The sequence below is a fragment of the Polypterus senegalus genome, chromosome 7 (assembly GCF_016835505.1).
Source record: "Polypterus senegalus isolate Bchr_013 chromosome 7, ASM1683550v1, whole genome shotgun sequence".
Lineage (NCBI taxonomy): Eukaryota > Metazoa > Chordata > Cladistia > Polypteriformes > Polypteridae > Polypterus > Polypterus senegalus.
Genome location: NC_053160.1, coordinates 111,157,137 through 111,179,221, shown reverse-complemented (window position 1 = coordinate 111,179,221; position 22,085 = coordinate 111,157,137). Strand labels below are relative to the sequence as shown.

The 22,085-nt window shown below is 36.3% G+C and overlaps 1 protein-coding gene across 3 annotated transcripts in view; it reads left to right on the top strand.

Moving 5' to 3' along the window:
* Window positions 1-19,745, top strand: part of LOC120532784 (methylthioadenosine phosphorylase) — a 155,827-nt gene extending 136,082 nt beyond the window's left edge. For 2 of the 3 annotated variants that reach the window (XM_039759163.1, XM_039759161.1), the window contains 2 exons: window positions 11,477-11,599; window positions 19,618-19,745. In XM_039759163.1, coding sequence (XP_039615097.1) covers window positions 11,477-11,599; window positions 19,618-19,656 — 162 coding nt within the window. In that variant the 3' untranslated portion in view covers window positions 19,657-19,745. Of the gene's footprint in view, window positions 1-11,476; window positions 11,600-18,265; window positions 18,299-19,617 lie in introns of those variants that run through there. The other variant, XM_039759162.1, reaches the window with a different exon arrangement.
* The last annotated feature ends 2,340 nt before the right edge of the window (window positions 19,746-22,085 follow it).

Here is a 22,085-nt window from a genome sequence, read left to right as displayed (position 1 = left end):
CAGTCTTACTGTTAGAAGCATGAATTGGTAGATTAGTTTATAAGTAGAACATTGGCATACAGTATTCTGACCGGTTTGACATGAGTATTTGAGAAGTATGAAATAAGTAATCCTTAAACAGAACTTCCTTTTAAAAGTAACTTTTTTTTGTCTATTTTTGTGTGAACTGTTTTGCTTTGAATTTACTAAAACTTTTAAATGACGATATTTGAATTGTGGAATTATTTGAAAATGTGTCATACTATTGCCTGAACTATTCTTTGAAGTAAACTAAAAGCTGCAGAACTTTGGTAACTTTGGATAAAAATGCAGATATACTCTTGATAATCATTATGGCAGTATTGATTTTAAAAATAGTAAGAGGATGAAAGATGGAAGGCATGGCAACAGAGCTCATTGTAAGTTAAAAGGGAAGATTTTGACCAGTTTATTTTATTGCCAGATAAGGGTTTAAAGAACATAACTTTAAAACATGGGGGATATCAGAAGTGACATTGCCTAAATTAAGAAAAATTGAATCTGCATATGCGGAGATTAAGTGATGAGTATTGTGCACAGTGATAGGAATAAGATGTTCAGAGTTGTGCATGGTTATAAATGCTGAAAGGATTAGTTGAAAAATGGGACCTTGATGGGACTGTTAAGGAAAGGAGGATCAATATTTGAGTTACTGAGAAAAACTGCAGAGGTCGACGACAACCCATCTTATACAGGGATCTACGTAGTTTCCAGTTTATATAATCAAAGGCATTTTCACCATAAAGAGAGAGGAGAACTGATGGAGCCGAAAAAGATAGGGCAGCACTTAAAATGTGTAAGAGTCTTTGCACATTTTCAGAGGTTAGCAGATAATAAATAAAACCAGCCTGATCCAGGTGAATTAGGTTACAAGGAGACTTTCACTAACTACCATGCTAAGACATTGCCTAACAATTTTACTTCAGTGAGAGACAAGAGTTTTGCTCTGACATTGGAACATTAGAAAACAGCAAGCTCTTCCATCCTGTTCATCTAGATTTTATAGCAAAATTTAGTTGAGGTTTAAAGGTCCCTAAAGTCCTGCTCACCACACTACTTACTCATTTGTTTCATGTGTCTATGGTTGTTTGCATTAGCAAAAACTTTCTAATGTTTGTGCAAAATCTGCCCTTAACAAGTTTCCAACCATGTCCTTATGTTCTTGTTGCAGAATTTATTTTAAAGATATAATTGGAATCTACTGTAATTCCTTTTATAATTTTAAACACTTTAGTTATTTCCTCTCTTAATCTGTTTTCTTAAATTGAAAAAGTTCAACTCCTTTCTCCTCATAAATCATACCTTTTTAGTCCCAGAATCACCTTAGATGTTCTTCTCTGGACTTTCCCTAGTGCTGCTGTGTCTTTTTTGAATATAGAGACCAAAACTGAGCAGTACTTTAGGTGAGGCCTCATTAGTACACTATATAACTTATGCATAACTTTCTTTAACTTATACTCTACACACTGCCAGGATGTAGATTACAATGAGGACACTATGACCCCAAGTCCTTCTCATAAGGTGTACCTTAAAGTTTCAGACTTCTTATTTTATATTTAAACCTATCAGGCTTCTCTTTTTATATTTAAATCTAACATTTTTACTTCCTGCGTATAATGCTTTACATTTATTTCATATGTAAACTTAACCAGTTTATATATTATATTCTTGTCCAGGTCATACATGTATATTAAAAAATCACTGAGGGACACCACTTTTAAAGTTGCCTAATTCTGAAATGGTCCCCTTCACAATAACCCTTTGCTTCCTGTGTTTGAGCCAATTTTATACCCACCTACACACTACATCCTGAATTTTTACTTTTTTTAGTGTAATCTGTAACCTTTTTATTTTGGTACCTTATTAAGAGTCTTCTGAAAATGAAGATGAAAGATATATGCACCTCTTTGGTCAGATTTTATTTTCTCTTCGTAGAACTCCAGTATGGTAGTGAAATATGACCTTCCTGAGCTGAACCCTTGCTGACTGCTTTAAGTTCTGTTGTAGTATCCCACGCAGGTGGCGCAGTGTTAGCACTGTTGCTTTGCAGTAGGGAGAATTGTGGGTTCGATTCCCAGATCCTGTTTGCATGGGCAGCACTAAGTAGTGAGAAAAGCGATGTATAAATGTGAAGAATTATTATAATTGATGATTAATACATCCTTAAATAGAGGTGGTAACCATTTTCTCAGAATGAAAGTTTGGATTAGAGTTCTTCAATTCTGTGTAGTTTACTACAAACAAGATGCAATGAAAAGAAAATTCAGAAATTATGAATTACACTTTTAGTAGCTTCCCAAATGGCACCAGCAATATCCACAGAGCCCATATTTAATTTAAGAAGGGATGTTTTAAATCTTCACCTTGGAATATGAGAGACCAAGGAGAGAATGTACAGCTGGAATATACAGCTAGTCAGATAAGGCAGGATAGGACAAGGATGATTTAGAACATTAGAACGATTTAAACAAAAACAGGCCATGTGTCTATGGTTTTCTGAGTGAAGCAGAATTTAGTGTTTGTGCAATATTTTTTTTACCCTTAAGTTACCAACTATGTCCCTGTTTTTTGTTGAATTCACTTTAAAATAAAAGTATTGAATCACTGTACTAAATCCTTTTATGATTTTGAACCCTTTATTTATGTCTCCTCTTAATGTCTGTTTTCTTAAACAGAAAAAGCTCAACTTTTTTTTTTAATCTTTCCTCTTAATTCATCCCCTGTAGGCCTCGAATCGGCCTAGTCGTACTTCTCTCAACCTTTCTAGTACTTCTCTTATTTGTAGCCTAAAAACCAAAACTGTACACAGTGTGCCAGTTGAGGCAACACCAGTGCAGTGTAAAATCCTTCTACTCCATACACCGTGCTGTATAACCTAGCATTCTTAAGCCTTCTTAATGGTTTCCGAACATGGCCGGGAAGCTGAAAGTCACAAGTCCACTACAATTCCTAAATTCTTCTCGTTTACTTTAGATTTTATAACATTTCTTTGTGTTTTTACTACTTATATGTTGTACTTTACATTAAATTTCATCTGCCTCCAATCTGCTCAAGCCTGTATGTTGAAGTGCCTCTGTAATGATTCAGTCAATTCTAGATTATCTGCCAATCCTTCTAGCTTGGTATCGTCTGAAGACTTGACCAGCTTGTTATTTATATTCCTATCCAAATCATACATACAGTGCATCCAAAAAGTATTCACAGTGCATCACTTTTTCTACATTTTGTTATGTTACAGCCTTATTCCAAAATGGATTAAATTAATTTTTTTCCTTAGAATTCTACACACAACACCCAATAATGACAATGTGAAAAACGTTTACTTGAGATTTTTGCAAATTTATTAAAAATAAAAAAAAAATTGAGAAAGCACATGTACATAAGTATTCACAGCCTTTGCCATGAAGCTCAAAATTGATCTCGGGTGCATCCTGTTTCCTCTGATCATCCTTGAGATGTTTCTGCAGCTTAATTGGATTCCACCTGTGGTAAATTCAGTTGATTGGACATGATTTGGAAAGGCACATACCTGTCTATATAAGGGCCCACAGTTGACAGTTCATGTCAGAGCACAAACCAAGCATGAAGTCAAATTGAATTGTCTGTAGACCACGAGTCAGGATTGTCTCGATGCACAAATCTTGGGAATGTTACAGAAAACTTTCTGCTGCTTTAAAGGTCCCAATGAGCACAGTGGCCTCCATCATCCGTGAGTGGAAGAAGTTTGAAACCACCAGGACTCTTCCTAGAGCTGGCCGGCCATCTAAACTGAGCGATCGGGGGAGAAGGGCCTTAGTCAGGGAGGTGATCAAGAACCCGATGGTCCCTCTGTCAGAGCTCCAGAGGTCCTCTTTGGAGAGAGGAGAACCTTCCAGAAGGACAAGCATCTCAGCAGCAATCCACCAATCAGGCAGCCCACCTGGAGTTTGCCAAAAGGCACCTGAAGGACTCTCAGACCATGAGAAACAAAATTCTCTGGTCTGATGAGACAAAGATTGAACTCTTTGGTGTGAATGCCGGGCGTCACGATTGGGGGAAACCAGGCACTGCTCATCACCAGGCTAATACCATCCCTACAGTGAAGCATGGTGGTGGCAGCATCATGCTGTGGGGATGTTTTCCAGCGGCAGGAACTGGGAGACTAGTCAGGATAAAGGGAAAGATGACTGCAGCAATGTACAGAGACATCCTGGATGAAAACCTGCTCCAGAGCACTCTTGACCTCAGACTGGGGCGACAGTTCATCTTTCAGCAGGACAACGACCCTAAGCACACAGCCAAGATATCAAAGGAGTGGCTTCAGGACAACTCTGTGAATGTCCTTGAGTGGCCCAGCCAGAGCCCAGACTTGAATCCAATTGAACATCTCTGGAGAGATCTTAAAATGGCTGTGCACCTATGCTTCCCATCCAACCTGATGGAGCTTGAGAGGTGCTGCAAAGAGGAATGGGCAAAACTGGCCAAGGATAGGTGTGCCAATCTTGTGGCATCATATTCAAAAAGACTTGAGGCTGTAATTGCTACCAAAGGTGCATCAACAAAGTATTGAGCAAAGGCTGTGAATACTTCTGTACATGTGATTTCTCAGTTTTTTTATTTTTAATAAACTTTTTTCACATTGTCATTATGGGGTGTGTAGAATTGTGAGGGAAAAAATGAATTTAATCCATTTTGGAATAAGGCTGTAACATGTGGAAAAAGTGATGTGCTGTGAATACTTTCTGGATGCACTGTATGTGGTAAAAAATAGGAGTGACCATAGCACTAACCCCCGTGGGACACCACTCTTAACTTCACCCGATTTCGATAAAGTCCCTCACACCATCATACTTGGTTTACATTGTTTTAGCCAGTTATGCCCCCATCTATACATTACACCCAGAACTTCCACCTCTTTTAATTCGATGACCAACCTGTCATAGGGACCTTGTATCAAATGCTTTCAGAAAGTCAAGATAAATAATATCATATGCATCATTTTGATTGTATCATTTTGTTGCTTCCTCTTAGAATTCTAGCATATAAGTAAAACATGTCCTCCCTCATTTGAACCCATTTCAACTGTTAAGTAAATCTCCTGTTTTTGCCATTTGTTGCTCAATCTTATTCTTAATTCATTCCATTAATTTACCGGTGATATATGTTAAGTTTACTGGTCTATAGTTGCTTGATTCAGCCCCTAATCAACCCTTTTTATATAATGGTATTTATATAAATGGTAGTACTTGCCATTTTCCAGTCCTTCAGAATTTCCCCATTGCTCAGTGACTTCCAAAAAATTTGTGTCAAGGGTTCCTTGATATCTGGTCCTGGTGCTTTATTTGATTTTAGCCTATTTAATATGAACAGTACTCCTCCCTCTACTATATCCAAATTATTAAGTATCTCCTTAGTAGTCCCTTGTACTGCTGGGAGATTATCCACTTCCTCACATTTGAAGACCAAGGAGGTACAGGAAAGTGAAAGAATATAGTCGATAAACATATGTGACCTACACCTAGACAAAAAATAGAACAAAACTTGGCCTTAAGAATGAAGTAGCGTAAAATAATTTAATAAATTGAGATCAGATGTGTGGACACTGAAGTCGGAAAACCAACTGGAGACAAAAACACCAATTTAAAATAAAAAGCAATTTCTTTATTCTTGGTGAGAGGAGGCAGGCTGCAGATCCTGTCACGTTCCAGTGTGCTACAAACCGTCAGCCTGCCAGCAGCCTAAGAGAGACTTTCTTATATACTCAAGTTCGTTGACAAGAATGAAAAAAACATAGCAGTTCATCATGAGGTTATTACATGAATTGCTGTAGCCCCTGTCTACATCATGAATTTGTACGTGCAGAAAAACACTTTTACAGATAACATTTTCACAGTTTTAGGAAATACACTTCTGCTAGCTTGCATGTACATAAGTCCAGTTACAGCAAGTTTTTCCTAACGGTTATAGGGTGTATGCAATTCTGCGGTTTTAAACAATGCTCACTTCCCTTTTCTTCTGCACCATCAAGGTTACCACACTTTAATGGCTATGTGGCGGTTACAGTTTAAGAATCTTATTATAGCTTACATTTCGCACATAATGATCATCACACGTAATAAATCATTAAACAATATCAAAAGCTACCTTAAAAGTTAGTTTAGTACATTTGTCTTACAGGAATACACTCTTGCAGCTTTGTGTCTGTATTAGATTACATTTGTTCAGTTAGCTTAATACATCCGTATTTGTTAATACATAAGTGACATGTTTCTTATAGTTCTATTAGCACCATACTTTTATTATTTGGAAAGACTGAAGCACCTTAATTCTAAATATTTCTTCCTCAGATGAGATTTTACATAAAGGGAGAGTGGAAGTAGGAGTACATGTGGCAGCAATAGAGACTTCTCTAGCTGAACTGGATTAATCACAGCATTAACATCTGTGCCAAGCACAAGTTCACCATCACAATATTTAGGCAGGAAACCAGCTAAATTAGGAAACACCTGAGTGGTGAAATGGTCATGTGTCCATATACAGAAGGAAAGACTACCAATCTCAGCTTGCACAAAACAGACTTGCCCTATATTATAACTGCCCGCATCCAAATCTGAAATTTGAAGGTTGAGTTTTACAAGAATGAGGACCCCAAATTGTTTGGTGAGAGACCTGGAAAAAGATGACACACAATAAAGTTTATTAGTGCAGTGTTATACATCAGAGGCCAGCAGGTAAGATTCTTGTATTAAAGCCACATATACATGGTAATTATGCAAAACATCAAGCATACACACTCATCTGTGATAAGAGTTTAAGGCCTTGACATTTTAGGAAACTACATTAAGTTTAATAATAGATATGAGAGGAAAATGACAGAAAGGAAAATGGAGTGATTCACAAAATAAGAACATAAACTTGTATTACCTGGCAAACTCATTGAACCATTCATCCCAAAGTCACTAGGCTAAAAAACTTACCCCACAAAACACCAGATGAAATTGGCTCTCCATGTTGCATTTTTTTTCTTGGCTGTTACATTAAACTGTATGAATTAAATAACATATAAAAAGATAAGTTTTGGGTGGAGTATTCAACAACACCTTTTATTTCTTTAGCACAGTTCTATACACAGAAAATATCTTAAAGTGCTTTATAAGATGATAAAGAAATAGTAACAAGAAAAAAGTAATGCTTTAGTAATCAAAAAATGAATCAATATGAACTTACATAACATAGGTATATATAATTAGTGGAGAACTGGAGTTGTTTCATTGTTTCCAAGCTTTGTCCCAGAGGATTCACCACAGTCTCGTGGACACCTGGGCCACTTGCCCTTATCCGAGCATCACAGGTCATTGCACAGTGCCTCTGTTAGGTGGAGATGGTAGCACCAAATGCCACCAGAGAAAAAAAAAAACAAAACAGAAAACATTAATAATGATCACAAATCCTTGAAGATGGTAATTTGATGCAAGAATATTCTGTTTAAGAGTACATTTAAAATGTAGTTGCTAAAAAGCCAAATTTTAAAAAAAAAATCATTTAATTTATTGGAGTATTCTTTGATGTCATTACATATCTCCGTAAAATCATTCAAAGATGCACAAAAGATAATAAGTTCACAGGCCCTGCCGTGTTTACTTAACAGTAATGACTTCTTACTAATTTATATTAAAAAAAATTAACAGTTTCTTATAAGGATAATTTTGTTTTTTTCCAATTTTATATAATAAAGAACATCACTTTCCCACTATGCTACTGTGCAGAAGGTGCTTCAGCATACTTCCATTTGAGCAAAGTAACTCTTTATGCCATAGTGCAGTGTAGGTTTTTAAAACTATTCTAATATCTTTTTCTAGCACAATACCCATCTGGTACTCCTCAAAATATTGCTGTTGATGCATTAAAAATTATTTTTAATTTCAGCACTATCCATGAGTAGCACATTAAAATTAACTGGCCTTGATGCTGGAAGTATCAAAAATAAAACAAGTGAGTTGGAGTTGTATGTAGCAGATTAAAATTATAAAATTTATAGCAATAACAGAAACCTGGCTAAATAAAGACAGGGTTGAGTTTTTAGGTCAAACAAAAGTTAAACACAATTCTTCAAATAGACTATGAGCCCCATCTTAGTGAGGACATCTGGCTTTGCCTGGAAAGCATTAGGGAAAGAGGCCTTATTCTAGGAGTGTGTAATTTCAGAAGTGTGCAATTTCAATGCATATCTAATATTAAAAATACAGGTTTACAGGAGAATATTCTAATCATGGGGGGCTTCAACTAGTCATAATTAACTGGGATAACCTTGCAAATAACCGCACAGAAGAGTGCAGATGCAAAGTCTAAAACTGTTAAGGGGAAATTTTGAACAGATGTGTCAAAGTCTAAGAACGATACACTCCAGTTTTTGACATTCTAATTTAAGAGCTTGAGTGCTATCATTAAACCAGGGTTAGTTTCTGTGTGCTTTTTTACTTTTCTTTTAATGGGAACTCCTGTATCCAAAGCCTCTTTCAAACTCACATTAGCTGATCAAAATTGTTTTCCGCAATTATGCTTGAGTTTTGTTTTCTTTTTCTTTTTAAATATCTACAAATTTAGATGCAGAGTTTCCATCTAGATATCATGCTGTCCTTGTTTTATTCTGTAAGTTTATTGGTAAAAGTAAGACCACATCAAACATAATTAAGCAGTGATTAGAAATAAGTTCATTTAATGGCGCAGTATTTAAATTTTGAATCACAACTCTAAGTGGGGGTTGCCAACTCCGGTCCTGGAGGACCACCGTGGCTGCAGGTTTTCATTCTAACCCTTTTCTGAATGAGTGTCCTGTTTTTGCTGCTAATTAACTTCTTTTCATTGTGGAGTCATAAATTTCAAGCACTTTGTTCTCAGCTTTGACTAACCTCTACTGAGTGCTTGAGTATCTGTTCTGTGTCCAACATGTTGATCTGCATGCCAAGGAGCTAAATTTTCACATCTTGGACCCCCATGTCACTGTTACCCACTCACCCTGTGACTGAAATGATGCTGTTCATTTTGTCTGTACTATTGCAGTGGAGCTTGGCGAGACTGAAGCTGAATCAAAATTGGCTGAATTGTGTAAACGAACTATCCAATGTTTGGTTAGCCTTTTTGTTATTTTCAGTTTGCCTATGTGCATATTCTCCTGACAAGTTAACTGTACATTTTTGGCATGTGAAGCTGTCTGCATTATTGGCTGTAAAACCTGAACTGTACATTCTGTAAACATATAAATGTGCTATCAACCAACAGAGAACAAATTGATCTTGAGTTTAGCCGTGAATTCATCTTTTTCTTTGTGTCTGCAGTAACATTGTGCCTTCAGAGTTCAGCTGGTTCCCTGGGTGACTCTCGTGTTTAAGGTTTCACTACCTTTTGTGGGTATCAGCTTTGCACTGTTGGTTTCTTCCCCAGTCAAATATTAGCAATTACTCCAGCTGTAATTTTTCTTTACTAAAGGATGTGATTACTTTTTCCACTCCTGATAAGCTTTCAGCTATTCTCCTCTGGTGCTCTAAACCACTCTGTACATATATGAGAAACATCTGTGCTGCTGCTGCTGTTTAATTTATTTATTCTAAGTTGAGGAACCTAGCAAATTTACTATGTCATCATTTTAATTTTTATTATGTCTACTGAGCATCTTACTATTTGCATGTTAAATCAACTGGTAAATCAAGAAATACTAAAAAGCCTTTTTACAAACTTTGTGCCTTTTAAGTTTCTTGACAATATGGTGCTTTATTTTACTGACATGGATTTATAATTTACATATGTGTTCACTGCTGTTGTGGTGTGAATACTGCCAACCAAACCACAAGTTGTTCAACAGACTTTTTAAACAATTGACTGTTTAATTATAATATCAAGATATTGTACAAAAGATTTAACGGGGTGGAGTGTTGTGGTATGAAATTTTGCATATAAGTTGATAAATATTTTGTATGTCTTTCTTTGAATACTTAAGTACCCCCACCCGCTTTTGAGTCTCTTTGTAATTTTATGACAGGGTCGGGGGGAAGTGCCTCAAACCAGTTCGGCAAGTGATTCTCTGTAGGACTCTCTGTCAACCCCCACAGTAAAGCCAGACTGCCTAGCTGGAAAACCTCAGCTCAACAAATTGTTTTGGGGGCAGGTGTGAAGGTAGTCTGTGCCCCATTGGTCTGAAGTATGGCTGTTTGGAATTGGTTTGTATCAGAAGCTTTTAAGTACCCTGATGCCCTATTGGCTGGAGAGTTTGGACAGAGGATCTATAAATTTGCTTGCTTTACCCCTCCCTCTCTCTCTTACCACCTGATGAAGGAGCACAGCTCGGCAGCCATATTGAGACAGACATGCAGCCTGTTCTAAAGAAAGCTGACCAAAAATTATGCCTGAACTAGAGACATTTAAATTAACTGCAAGTCAGCATTTATCAGATAGTATGGTTGCAAATATTCAAATGTATTTTGCTTATTGTTATTATTTATGAATATTATAAATAATACATTATTTAAAGTGTAACTTCTTCTTGTCTTTTACTACACCTAATTGCCTGAGGTTATAAGTGTAGAAGGGAAGGTAGGGAGAGGTTATATGGTACAACACCTTATAAACAGTGGTACGTCTGTAAGATTTGAGGCATTCTGACAAAGGCTACATATTAATAATACAAAAGGGGAAAGTAGAGTAATATATTACTCTACCAAGACAAAACAATTGCAGTTTGCAAGTTAAATTAAATGAATGTATGTTTTTTCTAATTATTCAGTATGCAGATTCAGATTTAAACATTTACATTTATCTGTCTAGTATCAGTTTACATGTCTTGTTTGGGTCATGCAGAGCACAAAGCACTTCATGCAAAGGACTCCATAAAGCAAAATAACCATTTTTTAGCCATTTATTATTTTTTTTATCCACATATCCCATTGATAGTAACAGAGTTTGGCAAATCTTATCAGCAAGTGAGCACATGACAAGTACCCACCATAGGCCCTGGTCCATCACAGGATACTTTAATATCTGAGAGGTTTAGAGTAGGCAGGTAACCTAAAATCCACAGTGTCTCCAAAAAAAGTATTTTCCATTTACAGTCTGCAAGCAAGGACTGGTATTTTGATACTTTGTGTCTGTTTTTTGTATAAGAATGTTTTAATAATAATGTCTAAATAAACAGGAGTGGTAAGTAGTGTCATTCAAATTAAGGAAACAAATATGTTGGATATATGTTCAACCATTTAGCAATCCATCAGTCTAATCTCTTTTTGGATGTCATGAAAATTTATTTTCTCTAGAGTATCTTCTAAAGTATGTTGACTCCAAAGTTTTCTAATAGCTACACCTAAAGTCCTCTTGTGGTGGCAGCCATGATGGATGTAAAACATGTCCTTTTTTCTTTCTTATATATTTATCATTTTCTGTTCAAAAGTATATGCTTTAATAGAATACTGTTCTCTATTTTTACCCCAAGGTCTGTGTTGACAAAGTACTAAAAACAATGAAGGAAAATGCAAACAAAGCTGCTATGATACTTCTTACCTCTATACCAAAGATTGCACAGATGGATTGGACTGAAGCATTAGCAAATTTAAAGGTACTGTTGGTATGGTGAAAAATGAACCAGAGCTGTGACTGAAATATTTTATAAGAAGGTTAAAACCTTTTATAACTACATATTGACAGATAAAGATACCTGTCCGTGTATGTGAAATTATTTAAGCAGGTCTACTGTTTGAGGTAATTCTGAGCTCCTCATACAATAGTTAACCCTCATGAATTGATATACATGTATATAATTTGCCACCTTAAAATCCTTTGCACCTCTCCATTAGTGTCTTTTGTTTTGTAAATGTGTCGATCAGCACAAGCAGCTTGCTATCCCACCCCTCCCCCAGCGCCGCAGTCAACTCGGGTAGTGAGTTTTCCCAGCTTAAGTCTTGTTTATCTCGGTGTGAGGTGCCTGGAATTGTATAGGATAAATAATGATTATTTGGAGCACATGCATTTCATGTGTTTTCCGTGTCTACAATGATCTATGTAAATGTAGGTTGACAGGAAATGCAAGAAATGTTGAACTCCTAACTAAAACCGACTTTTTTTCATGTTACAGTACTAAAGAAAAAATTTTGACATGAAGTGTATAATGTGTGAAGGCCGAAGTCCAAATATCAAATGAGCACTTTCACAAAAGGTGCACGTATAACAAAACAAGTACGCTTTTATTCAAAAATATAACCGAAGAAAAAGAAATCGGATCAGGGTACGACGCTAACGTTACCTCTTTGGTAGTGCAGCGGTAAGAGCTGCTTGTTCATAATCAAGAGGTTGTGGGTTCGAGCCCAGTCGCTAACCAGAATTACCGTTTTGAGGAGTGAGCTGCTCTTACTGTTAATGTTATAGAATAAAAACATAAATTTGATTTGAGTCTGTAACAGCCGGTGTAAATTTATGGTATTTGTTAAAGGTTAGTGTTGGTGTTTTTTTTCTTTTTTTTTTTTTTTTTCCCCAGTTTTATTCCCTCAGTCACATACACACTTCCCCCGTTTTGGCACAGCTGTTTTCAAATAAAGACGTGCTATATTAGAGGTGAACTCCGATGAGGGTTCTACATCGGAGAAAGAGAACGGATGCCCTCCCCCGCAAGAAACGTCCACTCACACATAAGAACAATGTAGCTACACCAGGTTTAAAAAAATAAATAAATGAAAAATATTGTGGCTCATGGTTTTTCCCTAATGTGAAAGTTCAACTCATTAATTGATCCCTACTTTCGTTCGTTTCACTATTAATTAGCTAGCATTCATGCAACTCACATATATTAATGGTGTGAATGACTTGGGGATCATAAATGTTTTGAAATAAGCACATTGAATGTTGGATAACTTTGTAAGTCAAATAAACCCAAAAAAAAATCACTTTTTTGTTCATTTGTTCAAATAGATCACTTTATATATCAAAGGGATTCACATGATCATCTAACAAATGTCATTCAAAAATATAGTAAGATTTTGAAAATCAAAATGTACTTTCGTTGAACTTTGTTACTAATTAATACTTACTAGGTTTTGTTTTTTTCTGTTGCGTAATGTGTACAAAATGAATAAACAGAAATAGTAGTATAACCTACTTGCCACAGTGAAATTTGCTTTATATTCAAGCAACCTGGATGTGAAAAGAAAAGATTAATATAGGCCAAAATACAAAATGTTTTATTTCTGATATTTAAAACATACACATTTTTGACTTTGAGAAGTACCAGTTTTGTTTTTTACCCTTATATTTCACTTGAAGTTATAATAGAAGAACAGTTGACTGTTTAGTGCTTTTGTATTAGGTTAGGTGTTTCCTTTCGTCTTGATTGTGCAAATATAAAATAAAATAACTGAAAATAAGATGAGTTGAAGCTTTAAAATAAGTAGGAAACAGCTTTAGTATGTAATAAGTGCTCAAGAACATTCCATGAAAGAAAAGTTAATAATTCACATAGTAAAAGAGCAGTTCATTCAAAATCGAAGCAGTAAAACTGAGAAAAGAAGGCAGGAAAATGAATACTTTACAATGCCTTGTCAGAGAGACAAACTACCGATGTTTGCAATCACCAAAATGAAGGTTGAGAGAGGAAATCAAATACATTTGATGATAAAAAGAAATTATTAAAACTTTAGATGGACATTGATGGTGATTTCAGTTAAAACTGTTTCAATGTCCATGGGGCAGGAATGATGCTATCATGGTCGGCTGTTGACAGAAGATTTTATTTTCACATTTACAAAAGCCACAGTGAAAGATACAAACCTGTCAACACTAAACATAAAATAGTTTGGGTAGAAATAGCTAAAAATACAAAACTATATCATTGATAGATTACAAAGCCTTGGCAACTAAGCAGTTTGTCATTGAAACAAAAAGGTTGTCTTAATTTGGCCAACTGCATATTTTCATTGATGCAAAAGAGATTGAATGTTAAAACCTCCTACACATATCCAAAGCAAAAAAGTAAAAGAAACCAAACCAAATTATACTACGGCATATCAAAGGAGCACTTTTGAAGCTTGTGATTTTCACATATTTTCCAATATAAGTAGTTATAAAGGATCTGCATCAAATAGTAAGTTTTAGTTTTTATGCTTTTAAATTAATTTAATTCCTCACATATTTATAATGGAGGGATGGAATGTAGGCAGTGTAGTTATTTCAAAGTGTTAAGGTATATGGTTAAGTACTCAGTGGTCTGACTGGTGCTGCTTCTTGTGTGTTGTGTCCATTCTGTAGTGAACTTAATGTCAATTGTCTTATTTTTACACATTCATAGAATTCAGGATTGACACTTTTGCTTCATCCAGTTCTTTGTGGCCATTCTAGATGAAGCTAAATGTATTCATTTCCATCTACTGGAATTTGTAGAACCTATTCACACAATGGATCTGCTTGGTGGTATTAGGGTCAATCTGAAATATTCATTACACAGCGATGACTGACTTTCATCAGTTCTAAGCTGTAATGACGATGACTGACTTTCATCAGTTCTAAGCTGTAAAGGCGCTGTGGCTTTGGACGCTTGCACTGATTTTCTACAGCAATGGCAGTAAAAAATGGAAAATCGTCACGCAGGACCTGCATACCACAGATGCATTCAGTTGGGAATACTCAGAAAAAAATTCATTGCAGTTCATAGATTGGTCTTCTCTACCTGATGAATGTATTCAAACAGTATCAATTTCCCACAGGCCGTCTACGAAGCAAAGGCTCTGTGTTTCTAATTATTCATTTTAGAAATATTTGTGTGTTTTCTTTGGCTCATGTGTGTTCCAGACGTGAAGTACATCCCTAAATGCTATGTAAGAAGGTAATGGTGGCAGTTCTAAACACTTGTTCTTTATTTATAAGTCTCTTTCAATTTATAACATTATTCCAGACAAGAATGTTGACATTTTTGCATGTCTTGAAACATGGCTCCATTCTAGTGATACCGGCACCATTACTGATGCTTCCCCTCCAGGTTTTACTCATTTGCATAAGCCTGAGCATATGTTGTGGAGAGGAGGGCGGTAATTGGACTGATTTTTACATCATCCTTGAATTTTAAACTTGTGACCATCTAATCTGGAGTTTTTCTGCCCACATTTTATTCAAGATCATTGTTATTTATCAGCCTCCTATGGCAGGCAGCAACACAGACTTTTTAAATAAGCTTTATTCCTTTATCTTCAGTTTAAATCTTTCTACTCATTTTATTGCAATTCAATTTACATTCTTTGCCTAGCTAAGTGATCTCTGATTTTAATGAATTATTGGTTCCTTTTAATCTTCAAGTTTTTCACTGTCGTACTAATGAAAATGAAAATATTTTTAGATTTAAATATTGTAAATATTTTAAGAAATATTTACAACTAGCAAAATACCCGCGCTTTGCAGCGGCGAAGTACTGCCTTAAAATTTTTATTAAGAAGAAAAGTAAACATTTTTAAACTCTGGGAAAATATACCAATAATTATTTGTTAAGGATCTCTTTGTATACCACGTTGTCAGTTCGGCCCTCCGGTTGTAATAAGACCAAGCTGTGCGTTGAGCTTACTCTTGAGCATGCAACGTGCAGTTGGCCATGTGAAAAGCAATCTTGCCTCAAATCGTACAGCTTGGATTGCTGCTGTCATAATCGGTTTGATTTTCATGGTTTGTTTCAATTACGACAGTATTTGCAGGACTTGTTGTGTTGAAGTGACATTCCGCATCGGTCAAGCGTTGTAAGCATACAACCGTTTTCATCGATAACTTCGCATCCAGCTTTTGAGAGTTTAAACATTCATAAACCTCAAAGTGTCCACTACTCAAATCAGTAGTCACCTGTGAATCTAAGATGTTTAAGAGGCGTTGGCGGTTGTCCAAAGGTGTAAAATATTTGGCCATTTCAGCACACTTGAAAGCAACAACCGAACAATTCAGCGGCAGCCATCAACTCACATGCAGAACCATAGGTGAAGGACCTTAAGCATTTCACTCTTATAGTGCTCCTGTGTAGTCTAATTATCTCCTGTACCGTCATCAATCCACACTTCGAACCTGTCCCAGTCATTCAATACATAAGACACAATGTTCATCCGGATATCAAGAGTGAAATATGTAACACAGAGAATGGAAAAGGCAGGCGGCATCACCGGGCATGGAAACAACTCGGCAAGTGACAGTTCTTTGATCGATGGTGATCACCTCGATAGACATGTTAATGGGGGTACGGTTGGAACGATAAAGGAAATGGGTACCTGAACAATGTAAAGTAAGTCTAAAATACCTACACAATAACTATAATCGTAATAAACGAACAATAAAACAGCGGAGAAGCTGTGGATTTAATAAAAAGGCTGCAGTTATCAGCATGGAAATGTGAATCCCGTGGCGAAGCAAGGATGGGAATGAAGAGACCGGAGCGACGGACTGCCTTATATATGCAGGGAGCCAACAACGTGGGAGGTGTTGGGATGGGGGACCCAACGCCACCTTACACGGCGACCGAGCTGCAGGCTATGGAGGTATATATGTATGTAAGTAGGATTCAGTTAGCGTTGGGAACCCGCGTACCAAATTTCTTTAAGATGGGCCCATAAGTAACAAAGACCATTGGAAAGTTCAATATTTTGGTCGACAGTGGCATCATACCACCGAAATAAGTACGTACATCGGTTTCGGTTAGCGCAGGGAAGTCACCTACCAAATTTCGTGAAGATGGGGCCATAAATAAGAGAGTTCAATATGGCAGACGTTGTCAACCATTATGACCGTTACACGTAGAATTTCAAAATGAAACCTGCTTAACTTTTGTAAGTAAGGTGTAAGGAATGAGCCTGCCCAATTTCAGCCTTCTACCTACACGGGAAGTTGGAGAATTAGTGATGAGTGAGTGAGTGAGGGCTTTGCCTTTTATTAGTATAGATATTTCAGATGAATGCCTGTCTGATCATTTTCTGGCACAAGTTGAAGTCAAGGTGCCACTTTCTAAACTGTCAGATAAATTATTTTCTTTCTTTCATACAAGAAAATTTCAACAGTGTCTATTACAGAAGCTGTGTTAACACTGGAATTACCAAAGCCTATGAAAAAACTTTTAGGCCTGGCCCCTTAAATCCCTTTTGCACCCCTCCATTGGCATCTTTTGTATTGTAAATGTGTCAATCAGCACAAACAGCAAGCAGCCTGGTGTCCTATCCCCTGCTCACCGCCGCAGTTCAATACGTAAAGAAGGTTCCCACTGCTCAGTGTTTACCTTGGAGTGAAGTGCTTGGAGTTGTAGAGGGTAAATAATATATCGTCTTTTGGAATACATTGTATTCCGTGCCTACAACAGTCTATGTAAACACATTGTTAAAACAGAAGCGTTTTTCATGTTTTAGTTGTAATTAACAAAATGCAGACATGAAGTGTATAATGTGTGAAGTCTGATGTCCAAATATCAAATAAACACTTTCACCAAAGGTACAAGTATAACAAAACAAGTGCACTTTTATTCAAGAATATAACCGAAAAAAAATCCGGTCAGGGTAGGCTGTTGATACAACAGCTTGTGTGGAACAATTATAAGAACTGCTGACTCCCAATCAAGAGGTTGTGGGTTCGATACCAGCTGCTTCCCAAACTTACCATTTTGAGTAGTGAGCTGCTCTTATTGTTGTATGCATAAGTATGCAATAAAGGCAAGCATTTGATTTGCGTCTGTAACAGCCGATGTAAATTTATAGTAGCATTTTTTTTTTTTTTTTTGCAGTTTTATTCTCTCACTCGCGTTCATGCTCTCACAACCCTAACCAAAACCAATAGTACAGAGAGGTCAGTTCCGCGCTGTATATAATCATCAAATTCAAATGTTAACAGTTCTCACACACCCAAGGACCGTCCTTCCTACATTTACGACATGTGTACCAGGCTGCTTGCTGCTTGTGGTGTTCAACACATTTACAAGACAGAAGACCCTGACGGAGAGGTGCGGAAGGGATTTAATGTGGGACGGATTTAGGAGTTTTATCATAGGATTTGGTAATTCTAGTGTTAAGCCCTTTGACTGCCTCCCAAGCAGAAATATGCTTTCTATAGGGAATATCATTCATAATTCAGGTGTACAATTTCATATTTATGCCAATGACGTTCAGCTTAATTGAGTTCCAATTGGTAAACGTATTCAACTTAAATTTTTGGTTTTAACCTTCAAAGCACTTCATGATTAATGTCTCTAATATTTATTCACTTTAATATACCATTACATTCCAAACAGAGTGCTTCGCTCCACTGAGGCTCATATTCTTGAGGATCCAAAATACAGGTATAAAATGTTTGGGGCTTAAGACTTCAACCATTTGTAATAATCTTCCTGAACAGCCTTAGTGTTTAAAAATGTTCAAGTCAAGACTTTTGGCTTTTTACTTGAGCAAGCTTTTAATTCCCTGTTAGTTATTTAGGTATTTTTATATTATTATTTTATATTTTTACTTCTTGGTTTGTTGTATCTACAGTGGAACCTCGGTTCACGAATGATTCTGAACACGTAAAAATCGGGTTACGACCAAAAAGTTTGCCAAACTTTTGCATCTGTTCACGACCACACACTCGTTTGACGAACAAGCCAGTTTCCCTTCCGGTTCGTACGCGCTGCTGATTTCTGCACATGTTCAGTCTCTCCCTGTACTGTACATTGTTCTCAGTGCATCACGCAGAGGGACTCTCCATCAAAACTGTAACCTCCTCTCAACCCAGCTTCCTCCTGTGGTATAGCGGGTCTACAGCTCCTGTCAAAAAGGCCAATTTTAATAAATAATCACCGCACTCGCGGCTTTAGCGAGGGGCGTGGTGGTGTGTGGCCGAAGCAGTTCCTGAGGAGTTCATGACGTGGGCGTTTCTCACCTAAGTGCACAGGTGAGAAGCGGTCCGCATCCATAATTGTTCCCAGGAGCTGCTGATTGCCACGACTACCACACCTCTTCATAAACAAAAGCGTGAGTCGGCTAAAGGGAAAAAGAATAGGACAGGAAAGAATGGGGAGAGAGAGAGAGAGAGAGAGAAAACAGGCTTGCGTGCAGCTGAGCAGGGAAACTGGGTGTTTGTCTCGGTGTTATTCAATGTTTTTACATTTAGTTTACTATTACACTGTGCATTCTATGGTATAATTACCTATTTTTGTGCTTAAAAATCTTTAAAGAAACAGAATGGATTAATTGTATTTACATACAATCCTATGGGAGAAATTACTTCGGGTCACAACCAAATTGGGTTACGACCATAGTTGTGGAACGAATTATGGTCGTGACCGGAGGTTCCACTGTAATTATATTTTTATTCACTGTTGTCCTGTTTGTATTGCTTTTAGTATGTTTGTAAGGGCCTTATAGGTGCTTTCTTTATTAAAGGGCACTGAAACAAAATCTTTGAAAAATCCTTGAAATTCTCAGAAATAAAATGTGAGAATACAATTAATAAGGCAAATTTGAGTTCACTCCTCCATTACATACTGTATAGAGATCAATTGTTCACAACTAAATAATTTTGGATAATTTTATTTTACAGAGTTTATGTTGATGATTTCATTTACCTTATTTGCCTCTTTTTCTTTTCTTTTCTTTTCTTTCTCAGGCTACCGTTCAGTGCTCAGTTATGCTTCCAAAACACTGAAACAGGAAACTGGATGAAGTGTGCAAAGTCATGTTTTTTAGCCTTCAGCTTTGGCATCTTGAAATTCAATAAACTATACAATACATGTGCTTGATTTGTGTCAGTATATTTATTTTTCTGTCCAGGATTTTAAATCACCTGTAGCTTGCAAGCTGTTTGACCGATTGATCTGAAATTTGGTACACATATTACGTGATGTCTGCTGTCCACTTTCGGGGTGATGATTGACCTCCAAGGTTATTATTCTTTTTATTTTATTGTAGAATAAACTCTCGGCTGTGAGACCAGCAGGGCGTCCGTGCAGCACATGCATTACGGGCGCCATTCTCATCCCTACCACCTTCGCCTTCACTTCCTCTACCTCTTCATATCTTAAATCATTCTTGAGACAGATTGAAGACTTGAGTGCCAGGTTAAGGAAAATGTACTAAATAATTGCAACAAAAACACAGACTTAATCAATTTTAAATGAAAAGATGCAGACGAAAGAAGAGAAGAAGCGGGCAGCTAGGGAGGAAAAAAAAGAGCTGCTCACGAAACAGCAAGCGCATCAACCTCTGAGCAAACAAATGCTAAACATACAGAGAAAGAGGATGAAAACTAGGAATGGTCAAGTCAAGTGTATTCACTGAACATTATTGTGCAGTGTGCCATTACTGGTTTTTAATAAAATGTATGGCTCTGTTTCTAAATATTTCTTTTTTACCATTTGTCTCAAGAAGGTGTTTTAATATAGTTGCTTACTGCTTTAACACTTTAGGTACTGCAAAATGCCTCTATTATTCAAATGCTGTTATGTAACTACAACTTAAATTTGACAGGATCTGTCGCGGTAGGTTTAAACTAAGAAAGGACATTTCGATATACAGTATCTATTTAGTGGTTAAAGATAAAAAAAAAAAAAAAACTACCCAGAAATCTCAATTGCCTTAATGTGTTTTTATGTTTGTTGATATTTGTTGTTAAAAATGCTCTAGTGATTAAGACATTCTAATGCACAGTGTCCCCCATTTAGTCACAGTGCTGTCAGCAAATGGAGAAATGGGGCATGTTGGTTTTAATGCGAATGAAGGCCATCTGCAAAACCAAAGTTAAAGAAACCAAATTTGGCGTAGCTGCAAAATTGTGCATTTAGCAAATGCCTGCCAAGCACAGTGGCTGTGAACATAGTCAATTTATCAGTGCAACTGATCCAGTAAGAAAGGTATTAACTATTTACTGCTCAAAAAAATTAAAGGAACACTTTAATCAGAGTATAGTATCGAGTCAGTGAAACTTCCGGGGTATTGATCTGGTCAGTTAAGTAGCAGAGGATTTTAATGATTCCTACCAGACCTGTCCACCTGGCATACTATTTTCCAGTGTGTGCAACTTTGCCATTGATGACATAGTCAGGGTATACAATCCTCCATTTGGTAATTCACTCCTTTTTTCATATTGAGTTGTGGGTCATACTGTGGTAGGGAGAGGCTGCTGATTATAAAAAGTCTTAACCTTTATATTGACTTTTCACAATGACTTGGGAAGCATTTATTCAGACAATTAAGCAAAGTTTAGCAGAAATAGAGGTAAGTGAGTAATGGAGTTGGAAACAGAACAAAAGAAGACAAAACCCCTGGACATTACTTTGTGTTTTATAGGTCACATTCTTGTTTTCCAGTATTGCAACATAGTCATAATCTTGTGCCTTGTGTGTCACTGTTAACACCAAAGGGTGTCAGTCGCACTGATGCCTTCTTCATAGAAGTTGTTAATAACAGCTAGCTATGATTATTATTTTGATTGTTATGATGACTGTATTTTTGTTTTTAACAACTCCTAACACAATATTGCTGAATGAATAACCAAACCAGGGTGTCTAACAAAGGTATACAATTCTAATGATATGGGTGTTCATCCTGGAGTAAAATGCAGGCAATCCATACCCAACTTTGGAGGACCTGTGGTTAAAGGCTTTACCTCTTCCAGTAAACTTATCAAATCTTGGATGTTTAAGAATACCTGCATCTGATGATCACTGTGTTATGTGAACGAGAGTCTTTTTGTGTGTGTGTGTTATATATATATATATATATATATATATGTATGTATGTATGTATATATATATATATATATATATGTATGTATATATATATATATATATATATATGTATGTATATATATGTATATGTATATATATGTATGTATATATATGTATATGTATATATGTATATGTATATATATGTATATATATGTATATATGTATGTGTATATATGTATGTATATATGTATATATATATATATATATGTATATGTATATATGTATATATATATGTATATGTATGTATATATGTATATATATATGTATGTGTGTATATATATTTATTTATATATATATATATTGTAAAAGGCGCTATATAGGCACCTGGCCCGGCACAGAAAACCACTGA